Below are 11,363 nucleotides of genomic sequence, written 5' to 3' on the forward strand. Positions count from 1 at the left end.
AAGCATTTGAGTGTTTTACATTTTTTTAAATATTTTTTTTTACTTTCTTGTTTTAAAATATTTTCTCTTAATTAAATTCGAAAACTTTTAGAATTCTGGCGAATAATAAATTCGACTTACCAAGGCACGAAAAAATCGACTTATTGCAGCAGCCACTATCGCTTCTTCCTCTTGGGGATGAAGGTTGGAGCTTCGTCAGGTTCTTCTTCGGAATTCATGGAGAATTCCACATCCTGCTTGTCTCTGAACTTGATGTTCTTGAAGGAAATTATCTCAGGTTCCTCAGCGGCAGGAGTTTCAGCTGCAGGATCTTCTGCCACTTCTTTCTCTTTGTCTGCATCAACCTGGGCAAGAATTTTCCTCAGAGCGTTGTACATCTCAGTTCTGGTTAAAAAAAGAAAATCAGGATTATTTTTTAGGCTCCAAAACAGCCCAGAAAAAGAGCCTTCAAACTTACTTTTTGGACTCCTGAATAACATTCAATTTCACACTTGCTGGCCTCAGGAAGGTAATAAAGTCTCGTAGTTCCCGCATGCTGGAATGACTGGAGTAGCAGACGCGAATGTTGAAATTAGTCATCTTCACAAAGTCTCGAGATTCCTTCCAGTTTGTCCAGAACATGGCTGTTGGGAGAATCTTACGAACTTTCTTTCCGTTGCTCCTCACGACGGGACATCCGGGTTTCCAGCACGCGTGAATTTGACTCTGTTTCTCATCCACCGTGAACACACCATCCATGTCAGGGATGTACGCATAATCAGCCATATTCCATGGCTCAATATGAAGGGGCATCCGGGTGCGTTTGTGGATCTCCTTGAAGAGAAATTCCGATCCGTAGTGAGCTGGAGTCTTCAGCCACACAATATGCTCCTCAGACTTTGCTGTCCATTCCTCAATTAAATCCACAATGGTCTTTGTGCTGACAGACCGGGAGGGGAAATCCTCGTAGCTTTTGCAGAGGAATGTTGAGTCCACATAGACGTTATCCAGCTTCCCGCGAATTCGCTCAAAAACCCGAATATTCCGCACATCCTTCTCCCTGAGACGGAAATCTCCCGTATAGAGAACACGGAATGTGGGTGCTTCAAAGAGGAACATCACAGATCCTGGACAATGCCCAGCAGGGATTGCCGTAACACGCACACTTCCATTCTTCAGCTGAACTTCCGTCTCCACGCCAATTTCCAACGTTCTAACATCCTCCAATTGGGGATATCTCTGTCGGAGGATCACAGCGGAAATCTCACTCACATACAGTGGGCCAGGAAGTGCTCCCAAATGCAAACCAACCATATGATCCGTGTGACAATGGGATAGGAAGAACACGGAATTTTCACGATTTTCACCATCAAAACGATCAACTGATACACCAGGAAACTCCACAAGGGGTCCAGGAAAGGTACTCATCCTCCCTTGGCACTTGTCACACAACGAATGAGCTTCACAGGCACGGAAAAGTAAATCCGTCAAATCAGCAAAATGTTGTGAAATCGCTTCAAAATGTAAACATCTTATGTTAAGGTGTCCCAAAATTGACTTTTCTTAGCACAAAATAAAAATTAATGAAAATTTAATTTAACTTTCTTTCTTTTTATTTTAATTTTTTACATTCCTTTTCTGCTTTTAAAAGAGCTTCCATTTTCAAAAAAGAAGTTTTGAAGCTCTCATGAAAAAAATTAATATAAAATAATTTGATCTCAAATCAGAGGATTCACAGAAATCTCGCAGAATCTTGAAGAAAATTATTGTTTGCGAAGAAAAATTATTGAACATTCAGAAATAAAACTAAAAAATCAATTCTTCCGAAGCTGATTGAGCAGTTTAACTGCAGCAACTGTTTCATCAGGATGACCATCACGTATACAGCAGAGGTTGCCACATGCAGAGGATTCGGATGCTTCCTCAAGCTCCTGCTAAGGTAAGTCCTTTGAAAACTCAAATAAATTGAATTAAAAAAAAATCTTTTCCTTTTCAAGATGGCGCGGAAGCATCTACAAACTAGTATGGCTAGATTTGGTTACATTTCTCTCCATTTATTACACATTTAATATTATCTATCGCTTTGTCTTGGATGAAGAGCAAAAGAAGTGAGTAAAAAATGGAGAAAGGCGTCCTTAACGTAACCTAAAAAAAATTCTAAAATTTGTTTTTTTTTCAGTTACTTTGAAGGCTTGGTCATTTACTTCAACTCCTACACAAATCTCATTCCTCTCTCCTTCGTTCTGGGCTTCTACGTCTCAATGGTGATGACACGATGGTGGGATCAGTACCTAACAATTCCTCTACCCTTTTCCATCTCTGTGCTTGTTAGTGCAAATATTCACGGACAGGTACGTTAAGGTTCAAATTTTCTTCATTCTTTTTCAATGATTCTGACCCCTTCATCAGGTACTTGAAGTATAAATTACTGAATTTTCTTACAGGATGAAGGAGGACGTTTAATGAGACGAACTATAGTCCGGTACGTTTGCCTCTGCATTACAATGGTTTTCATAAATATCGCTCCGCGTGTGAAGAGGCGCTTTCCAACGCTCCAGCAACTCGTAGAGGCTGGGCTCCTCACGGATAACGAACGTGCAATAATAGCAAACATGAATGAACGTTTTCCGCGTACTTCAAAGCACTGGATGCCAATAGTTTGGGCAGCAAGTATCGTGACGCGTGCCCGGAAAGAAGGAAGAATACGTGATGACTTTGCCGTAAAGTCAATGATTGATGAATTAAATAAAGTCCGCCTAAAATGCGGGAATCTTGGTGAATACGACACCATCAGTATACCTCTCGTGTACACGCAAGTAGTCACCATAGCTGTCTATTCGTACTGCTTTGCAACCATTATGGGTAGTCAGTGGCGTGACTATGATGACGAAATTAATGGCTTCTCAATTCCACTGAATTTCCCCTTTTTCGCAACCCTCCAATTCTTCTTCTACATGGGATGGCTGAAAGTGGCTGAAGTCCTCATTAATCCCTTTGGGGAGGATGATGAGGACTTCGAAGTGAACTGGATGGTGGATCGGAATCTCCAGGAAACATACATGATTGTCGATTTGATGCACGATGAACATCCCGAGCTGGTTAAGGATCAATACTGGGATCAAGTCTTCCCTAGCGAACTACCTTACACAGAGGAAACAAAAGAATTCCGCGAACAACCACCGAAATCATCAACTGCTGACATTGAAGTCCAGAAAACACCTTCGAAGACTTCAGTGGACAATAAAACGGTTGGTACTATAAGTCTTATTCTTTAGTTAGTTTTTTTTATAAACTGTTATTGGATTTCTGTGTCTGTTTTCAATATGGCTCTTTGCCTAAGGAGACATACTTCGTCAGTTTTCTCAGACTTGCTTCATCAAGCAGGCTTCTGGCTTGCTTTATCAAAGCTTCCCTCTGATTTGCTTCTAATACCTAATAATTCAATCAAATTCATTAATTTCAAACAGATCGATGACAACGCGGATAAAAACCAATTAGGAGCACACAATGAATCCACAACGAGCGATCCCGACTCTGTGAATCTTGAGAATATAGTCACTTTAGCCCTAAAGCGTTACTTCAGCCGGGAAGATAGCCAATCGAGTAAGGAAGAAGCGCCTAAAACGGACCTTGATGAAATTCTCACAGCTTTAACATCCTCTGATCGGCATCCTCCCACCACGTCTTCAGCAGACAATAACCTCAACAAGTCGAGAAGTGAGAACAAGGACGATTCCACAAAAGAAGGATGCAGTAAACAGGAAGATACCAAAATGGCGGAACAAAATGGCGATGATGAATTTGAAAAATTACGTTTGGAACGTGAAAAAGAACGCCAGGAGCGTAAGAAGCAGCAGCAAATTACTCTTGAATCACTTAACATACCACAAGGATCCATGGATGTAGATGCATTGCTTGAGCAGCTTGTGACAAATATTACGGAGCAGGTTAATCAGCGCCTCTAGAGGAAAATTTCACAATGTTTAAAATAGCCGTTTAACCAATAAAAATTTCCTTCATTTCAAGCTTTTTATTTATATTTTGCCGTTGAATTAATTTTTTGATGAAATCAAAGTAATTCACGAAATCGCGTGAATTGAATTATTGTCGTGGAAACTTCAAAACATTGAAAACATCGCAGAAATCGACGGTTAAATTATCATTTAATTTAGCATTGCCTTTAGCTGGTTAACCTGAGATTGCAGTCTATACGGACAAAAGAGTTGATGCTGCAACAAGATGACCGTCACGTACACAGCGGAAGTTGCCACGTGCAGAGGATTCGGATGCTTCCTCAAGCTCCTGCTAAGGTGAGTCATTTGGAAACTCAAATTAATGGAATTTTAAAAACTCTTTTCTTTTTCAAGATGGCGCGGAAGCATCTACAAACTTGTGTGGGTGGACTTGGTGACGTATCTTTCAGCTTATTACGCACTTAATTTCCTTTATCGATTTTATTTGGATGATGAGCAAAAGAAGTGAGTAAAAATGGAGAAAGGCGTGCTTAACGTAACCTAAAAAAATGTTGTTAACATTTTGTTTGTTTTTCGTAGAATATTCGTGGGTCTAGTCCTTTATGCTTCACTTTACACCAAATACATCCCAATTTCCTTCGTTCTTGGCTTCTATGTGACCATTATCGTGAAGAGATGGTGGGAACAGTACACAACAATTCCCAAACCGAATTCAATATCAATGTTTGTGAGTTCTTACATCATCGGACAGGTGAGTTATGAAATTCAAAAAGTAACCGTTGACATTGTGATCCCTTCATCAGGTCCTTGAAATACTACAAATAATGGATTTTCTTACAGGACGAACGAGGACGATTAATGAGACGAACTATAGTCCGATACGTTTGCCTCTGCATAACAATGGTTCTAATAAGAGTAGCCCCAAGAGTGAAGAAGCGCTTCCCAACGCTCCAACGGCTCGTGGAAGCTGGCCTCCTAACGGACAGTGAACGAACTATAATAGCCAAAATGGATGAACGTTTTCCGCGTCCTTCGAAGCATTGGATGCCAATTGTTTGGGCAGCAAGTATCGTGACGCGTGCCCGGAAAGAAGGTCTCATACGGGATGACTTTGCCGTCAAGACACTTATTGATCAGCTTAACAGCCTTCGTGACAGTGCGAGTATTCTTCTCAAGTACGACACTATCACCATTCCTCTTGTCTACACACAAGTAGTCACCCTGGCCGTCTATTCGTACTGCGCCGCAAATATTTTGGCAAGCCAATGGTTTGAGAGTAGTGATGAAGGGAAAGATCAAGCCTTAGATGTCTACTTCCCATTTTTCTCAACGCTTCAATTCTTCTTCTACATGGGATGGCTGAAAGTAGCTGAAGTCCTCATTAATCCCTTTGGGGAGGATGATGAAGACTTCGAAGTGAATTGGATGATTGATGAAAATCTGAAAGGATGCTACATGATTGTCGATGAGATGCATCATGAGCATCCGGAGTTGATGAAGGATCAATACTGGGATGAAGTCTTCCCAAATGAGCTTCCTGGTGCGGAAGAATTTCACGAACAACACCCAGAAGCATCAACATCTAAGCTTGAGATTCCAGAAGCTGAAGCACACCTAACCTCTAAATTGCCACCAAAAATCATTGTGGATGACATGGTACGAGCCAACAACCAAAGACTTAAAAAAGAGTTTTTCTGTTGTTAACCTTCCTTTTTCATTTGTTTTTGCCTAAATAGAGTGATGGGAATGTTGAAAATGGTCAAGATCAACCAGGACAGAGTGCAGAGAACCTCGTTGATACTGTCACAATGGCATTTGAGCGTTTCTTCAGGACAGAAGATGAGCAATCAATGCAATACTTGAAGGAAACTACCCAAGTATCAACTGCTCCGAGTAGGGCCAGCTTGTCTGAAGGTTCAAAAGTCACGATTACTGTGCCAGATGGAAGTCTTGAGGAAGACAATGAGACACCTGAAGATGATGAATTTGAAAAACTTCGCTTAACTCGTGAAAAAGAACGCCAGGAGAGGAATAAACTGTTGATTTCCAACCCTACACAAGACGTTGCAACAACTTTAGATATGAGCGCTTTTCTTGAACAAATTATTGACAAAAATATGGATAAAATTGAACCAGATTCAGATTAAAAGCTTGAATTTTCCTCTTTACTATCCATTTTTTTCTCTTTTGATCCTCCGTGATGCTTTTGCGGAGTTTTAAATTCAAATATGGCGGATTAACAGTTTTCATGTCTTCACTGTCTTCAATTTCCACTAAAAAAAAAACTAAGAGTGCTAAGATTTAGGGGCTTTGGGGCCTTCTTTGTCGTTTTTCTTGTTTCTATCATACTTTTCCTTATATTTTCTGCAATTTTTCTGCACAGAAAATGCTTTTTGAGCCTTAAAATCGTTTAGGGGAGATCGGGGTAAAGTCATTTTGGAATTTTAAAATGCCAATTTCTCCAAACTTATAAATCGGAAAAAAAAATTAGAGTGAGAAGCCCAATCAACCTACAATATTTGACTGTACATAATTTGAGGATTATCCGATCAGTATCTACTTTAGAATGAAAATAAATTTTTGGCCCATTCCCCAAACTTTTGTGTATTGTGGAAAATCTATTCTCCGAAACTTTTCTTTTAGCAATTTTCCAATCCGATAATTTTTCTCACAAGCTGGGTTAGTATAGAAAATGTTGCCAAGATGTATTTTTCACAAACTTTTAATGATTTTTCTGAACAAATTATTAAATCAAAATACGCCTCTTGGGGTAAATATAGTCAACTAATGTAAATCATATGAAACATCGAAATTTTTGACATATTTACTAACCATTTCTCTGTTTTAATGGTTATAAAATTAAAATTTCTTGTCGCGGTTTATCTGGCGAATATTTTGTTTTCTTTTTGTGAATTATGCGAATATTTCTGAAGATCTGAATGCTTGACTTCACATGAACATCTTTTGCTAAAAATTGAACAACTCAAAATCGAAAAGTAAAACCAAAAACGTATTTAAGACTTTTTGGTTTGAGTTTAGTCTTTTTTGAGACTTTAATATATTTTTTTTATGCAGTTTTGGAACTGAAAACCAAAAATTTATCGGCATGAATTGTTTTTTTTTTGTTACATGAACTACTTTTTGGCTCTCTTGTTAGCTCTTAAAAACAGGACAAAACGTTAAAAAAAATTAAAATATGAAATTTAATTAGATGTGTCCTTAAATTAAAACTCGCAAAAAAGGTATTTTGTAGTACAAATAAGTTAATAATTGAGTCAACAAAGATAAAAGTTGAGTCATGATAACATATTTGAGTCACAAAAAGTCTTTTCTGGCGTCACAATTGGATAGAGCCTTTAGCCGTTTAATGAGAATTTAAGGCTATTTTTTTATTAAATTTTTCTCTAAAAGAAAACTTCAAAAATCCCTCTAAAATGTCTCTAAAAGTTCCCATAATTTCTGATATCATCCCTCTTCTGTTTGAATTTACTACTTTTCAGTTTGATTTAAGTCATTTAATTGTTTTTATGCTCGAATTATCCGAATATTAGCGAAGATTCGAATAATTTCGTCCAGATAAACACCCCTTCCTTGTAAATGAAGCATTTGAGTGTTTTACATTTTTTTAATAATATTTTTTTTTACTTTCTTGTTTTAAAATATTTTCTCTTAATTAAATTCGAAAACTTTTAGAATTCTGGCGAATAATAAATTCGACTTACCAAGGCACGAAAAAATCGACTTATTGCAGCAGCCACTATCGCTTCTTCCTCTTGGGGATGAAGGTTGGAGCTTCGTCAGGTTCTTCTTCGGAATTCATGGAGAATTCCACATCCTGCTTGTCTCTGAACTTGATGTTCTTGAAGGAAATTATCTCAGGTTCCTCAGCGGCAGGAGTTTCAGCTGCAGGATCTTCTGCCACTTCTTTCTCTTTGTCTGCATCAACCTGGGCAAGAATTTTCCTCAGAGCGTTGTACATCTCAGTTCTGGTTAAAAAAAGAAAATCAGGATTATTTTTTAGGCTCCAAAACAGCCCAGAAAAAGAGCCTTCAAACTTACTTTTTGGACTCCTGAATAACATTCAATTTCACACTTGCTGGCCTCAGGAAGGTAATAAAGTCTCGTAGTTCCCGCATGCTGGAATGACTGGAGTAGCAGACGCGAATGTTGAAATTAGTCATCTTCACAAAGTCTCGAGATTCCTTCCAGTTTGTCCAGAACATGGCTGTTGGGAGAATCTTACGAACTTTCTTTCCGTTGCTCCTCACGACGGGACATCCGGGTTTCCAGCACGCGTGAATTTGACTCTGTTTCTCATCCACCGTGAACACACCATCCATGTCAGGGATGTACGCATAATCAGCCATATTCCATGGCTCAATATGAAGGGGCATCCGGGTGCGTTTGTGGATCTCCTTGAAGAGAAATTCCGATCCGTAGTGAGCTGGAGTCTTCAGCCACACAATATGCTCCTCAGACTTTGCTGTCCATTCCTCAATTAAATCCACAATGGTCTTTGTGCTGACAGACCGGGAGGGGAAATCCTCGTAGCTTTTGCAGAGGAATGTTGAGTCCACATAGACGTTATCCAGCTTCCCGCGAATTCGCTCAAAAACCCGAATATTCCGCACATCCTTCTCCCTGAGACGAAAATCTCCCGTATAGAGAACACGGAATGTGGGTGCTTCAAAGAGGAACATCACAGATCCTGGACAATGCCCAGCAGGGATTGCCGTAACACGCACACTTCCATTCTTCAGCTGAACTTCCGTCTCCACGCCAATTTCCAACGTTCTAACATCCTCCAATTGGGGATATCTCTGTCGGAGGATCACAGCGGAAATCTCACTCACATACAGTGGGCCAGGAAGTGCTCCCAAATGCAAACCAACCATATGATCCGTGTGACAATGGGATAGGAAGAACACGGAATTTTCACGATTTTCACCATCAAAACGATCAACTGATACACCAGGAAACTCCACAAGGGGTCCAGGAAAGGTACTCATCCTCCCTTGGCACTTGTCACACAACGAATGAGCTTCACAGGCACGGAAAAGTAAATCCGTCAAATCAGCAAAATGTTGTGAAATCGCTTCGAAATGTAAACATCTTATGTCAAGGTGTCCCAAAATTGACTTTTCTTAGCACAAAATAAAAATTAATGAAAATAATGAGAAAAACACATTTTTGGGACTCAAAAATCGCAGTGGATGCTCAGGGGGCCCCCTGGGGGCTTCAGTAATAATTTAGGTGCGCAACTCCCCGGATTTTTGGCGGAATTTTTGGAGTTTGGAGTTCTACGCCGAAAACTTTTGGCGGCGGTGTTTAAAGACAATTTTCTTCGCTCCCACGCAATTTTCCGGCTTTTCCTGCCGCAGGGGACTTCTTTGGGGCCCCCTGCACCTCCTCTGAGGGTTTTTGAGGTTTTCTGGGCGGTTTTTCGGGGAGCAATTATGGGGTGGAAAAGTCGCCGGCCGTTTTCGTTTTTCTCTTCAACAAACAGTGCCAAAAAGTAGCAGTGTGGTAGCCTTTGGAACTACATTTGGGTCGTCAAATTCAAAGAGTAATCAAAAAGATCAAAAATTAATTTAATTTAACTTTCTTAATTTTTTACATTCCTTTTATGCTTTTAAAAGAGCTTCCATTTTCAAAAAAGAAGTTTTGAAGCTCTCATGAAAAAAATTAATATAAAATAATTTGATCTCAAATCAAAGGATTCACAGAAATCTCGATATATTCTTGAAGAAAATTATTGTTTGCGAAGAAAAATTATTGAACATTCAGAAATAAAACTAAAAAAATCAATTCTTCTGAAGCTAATTGAGCAGTTTAACTGTAGCAGTAACGATTTTAACGGGATGACCATCACATACACAGCGGAAGTTGCCACGTGCAGAGGATTCGGATGCTTCCTCAAGCTCCTGCTAAGGTAAGTCCTTTGAAAACTCAAATAAATTGAATTTAAAAAAAAATCTTTTCCTTTTCAAGATGGCGCGGAAGCATCTACAAACTAGTATGGCTGGACTTGGTTACATTTCTCTCTATTTATTATACACTTAATCTCATCTATCGCTTTGTCTTGGATGAAGAGCAAAAGAAGTGAGTAAAAATGGAGAAAAGCGTCCTTAACGTAACCTAAAAAAAATTCTAAAATTTGTTTTTTTTTCAGTTACTTTGATGGCTTGGTCATTTACTTCAACTCCTACGCAAATCTCATTCCTCTCTCCTTCGTTCTGGGCTTCTACGTCTCAATGGTGATGACACGATGGTGGGATCAGTACCTAACAATCCCTCTACCCTTTTCCATCTCTGTACTTGTTAGTGCAAATATTCACGGACAGGTATGTTAAGGTTTAAGTTTTCTTTATTCCTTTTCAAGGATTCTGACCCCTTCATCAGGTACTTGGAGTATAAATTACTGAATTTTCTTACAGGATGAAGGAGGACGTTTAATGAGACGAACTATAGTCCGGTACGTTTGCCTCTGCATTACAATGGTTTTCATAAATATCTCTCCGCGTGTGAAGAGGCGCTTTCCAACGCTCCAGCAACTCGTAGAGGCTGGACTCCTCACGGAAAACGAACGTGCAATAATAGCAAACATGAATGAACGTTTTCCGCGTCCTTCGAAGCACTGGATGCCAATAGTTTGGGCAGCAAGTATCGTGACGCGTGCCCGGAAAGAAGGAAGAATACGTGATGATTTTGCCGTAAAGTCAATGATTGATGAATTAAATAAGGTCCGCCTAAAATGCGGGATTCTTAGTGAATACGACACCATCAGTATACCTCTCGTGTACACGCAAGTAGTCACCATAGCTGTCTATTCGTACTGCTTTGCAACCATTATGGGTAGTCAGTGGCGTGACTATGATGACGAAATTAATGGCTTCTCAATTCCACTGAATTTCCCCTTTTTCGCAACCCTCCAATTCTTCTTCTACATGGGATGGCTGAAAGTAGCTGAAGTCCTCATTAATCCCTTTGGGAAGGATGATGAAGACTTCGAAGTGAACTGGATGGTGGATCGGAATCTCCAGGAAACATACATGATTGTCGATTTTATGCACGATGAACATCCCGAGCTGGTTAAGGATCAATACTGGGATCAAGTCTTCCCTAGCGAGCTACCTTACACAGAGGAAACAAAAGAATTCCGCGAACAACCACCGAAATCATCAACTGCTGACATTGAAGTCCAGAAAACACCTTCGAAGACTTCAGTGGACATCAAAACGGTTGGTACTAGAAGTCTTATTCTTTAGTTAGTTTATATAAACTGTTATTGGATTTCTGTGGCTGTTTTCAATATGGCTCTTTGCCTAAGGAGACATACTTCGTCAGTTTTCTCAGCCTTGCTTCATCAAGCAGGCCTCTGGCTTGCTTTATCAAAGCTTCCCTCTGATT

General features: G+C 39.7%; 7 protein-coding genes across 7 annotated transcripts in view; 4 read left to right on the forward strand and 3 right to left on the reverse strand.

Annotated features, from left to right (window-relative positions):
* Positions 1-234, reverse strand: part of LOC129795050 (protein artemis-like) — a 41,012-nt gene extending 40,778 nt beyond the window's left edge. Inside the window, exon 1 of the mRNA XM_055836071.1 lies at positions 121-234. The gene's annotated coding sequence lies outside the window, so the exon portion shown is untranslated. The remainder of the gene's footprint in view (positions 1-120) is intronic.
* LOC129795048 (protein artemis-like) lies at positions 1-7,782 on the reverse strand. The gene is made up of 3 exons (XM_055836069.1): positions 7,676-7,782; positions 458-1,439; positions 1-384 (listed from the first exon to the last, which is right to left on the reverse strand). Exons 2-3 carry the CDS (start codon positions 1,405-1,407, stop codon positions 156-158), a joined length of 1,179 nt encoding a protein of 392 aa, XP_055692044.1. The 5' UTR covers positions 1,408-1,439; positions 7,676-7,782; the 3' UTR covers positions 1-155.
* LOC129795035 (probable asparagine--tRNA ligase, mitochondrial) overlaps positions 1-11,363 on the forward strand; it is a 1,173,171-nt gene that overhangs the window by 130,723 nt on the left and 1,031,085 nt on the right. The window lies entirely within an intron of this gene.
* The window catches only part of LOC129795047 (protein artemis-like), a 10,621-nt gene continuing 827 nt past the window's right edge, over positions 1,570-11,363 (reverse strand). Inside the window, exons 2-3 of the mRNA XM_055836067.1 lie at positions 8,013-8,994; positions 1,570-7,939 (exon numbers count right to left, since the gene is read on the reverse strand). Of these exons, the coding sequence (XP_055692042.1) occupies positions 7,711-7,939; positions 8,013-8,962 (1,179 nt within the window). The 5' untranslated portion in view covers positions 8,963-8,994 and the 3' untranslated portion in view covers positions 1,570-7,710. The remainder of the gene's footprint in view (positions 7,940-8,012; positions 8,995-11,363) is intronic.
* Positions 1,727-4,004, forward strand: LOC129795015 (bestrophin-2-like). Its single transcript, XM_055836020.1, has 5 exons — positions 1,727-1,918; positions 1,977-2,087; positions 2,159-2,330; positions 2,424-3,227; positions 3,447-4,004. The coding sequence occupies exons 1-5, from the start codon at positions 1,848-1,850 to the stop codon at positions 3,942-3,944; spliced, it is 1,656 nt and encodes a 551-aa protein (XP_055691995.1). The 5' UTR covers positions 1,727-1,847; the 3' UTR covers positions 3,945-4,004.
* LOC129795079 (bestrophin-2-like) lies at positions 4,812-6,073 on the forward strand. Its single transcript, XM_055836113.1, has one exon. The coding sequence runs from the start codon at positions 4,812-4,814 to the stop codon at positions 5,655-5,657; it is 846 nt and encodes a 281-aa protein (XP_055692088.1). The 3' UTR covers positions 5,658-6,073.
* Positions 9,815-11,221, forward strand: LOC129795253 (bestrophin-2-like). Its single transcript, XM_055836337.1, has 4 exons — positions 9,815-9,885; positions 9,945-10,055; positions 10,126-10,297; positions 10,391-11,221. The coding sequence occupies exons 1-4, from the start codon at positions 9,815-9,817 to the stop codon at positions 11,219-11,221; spliced, it is 1,185 nt and encodes a 394-aa protein (XP_055692312.1).

This window comes from Lutzomyia longipalpis, chromosome 4, assembly GCF_024334085.1.
Source record: "Lutzomyia longipalpis isolate SR_M1_2022 chromosome 4, ASM2433408v1".
Classification (NCBI taxonomy): domain Eukaryota; kingdom Metazoa; phylum Arthropoda; class Insecta; order Diptera; family Psychodidae; genus Lutzomyia; species Lutzomyia longipalpis.

What these genes read in the sequence shown, in the direction of transcription:
- LOC129795253 (XM_055836337.1), top strand. Translation starts at nt 9,815, where the DNA reads ATGACCATCACATACACAGCGGAAGTTGCCACGTGCAGAGGATTCGGA. An exon ending in TTGGATGAAGAGCAAAAGAA is followed by an intron (nt 10,056 to 10,125) that starts GTGAGTAAAAAT and finishes TTTTTTTTTCAG; the next exon opens with TTACTTTGATGGCTTGGTCA. An exon ending in GTGCAAATATTCACGGACAG is followed by an intron (nt 10,298 to 10,390) that starts GTATGTTAAGGT and finishes ATTTTCTTACAG; the next exon opens with GATGAAGGAGGACGTTTAAT.
- LOC129795015 (XM_055836020.1), top strand. Translation starts at nt 1,848, where the DNA reads ATGACCATCACGTATACAGCAGAGGTTGCCACATGCAGAGGATTCGGA. An exon ending in TTCCTCAAGCTCCTGCTAAG is followed by an intron (nt 1,919 to 1,976) that starts GTAAGTCCTTTG and finishes TTCCTTTTCAAG; the next exon opens with ATGGCGCGGAAGCATCTACA. An exon ending in CTTCAGTGGACAATAAAACG is followed by an intron (nt 3,228 to 3,446) that starts GTTGGTACTATA and finishes AATTTCAAACAG; the next exon opens with ATCGATGACAACGCGGATAA.
- LOC129795048 (XM_055836069.1), bottom strand. Translation starts at nt 1,407, where the DNA reads ATGAGTACCTTTCCTGGACCCCTTGTGGAGTTTCCTGGTGTATCAGTT. An exon ending in GTTATTCAGGAGTCCAAAAA is followed by an intron (nt 385 to 457) that starts GTAAGTTTGAAG and finishes TTTTTTAACCAG; the next exon opens with AACTGAGATGTACAACGCTC.
- LOC129795079 (XM_055836113.1), top strand. Translation starts at nt 4,812, where the DNA reads ATGAGACGAACTATAGTCCGATACGTTTGCCTCTGCATAACAATGGTT.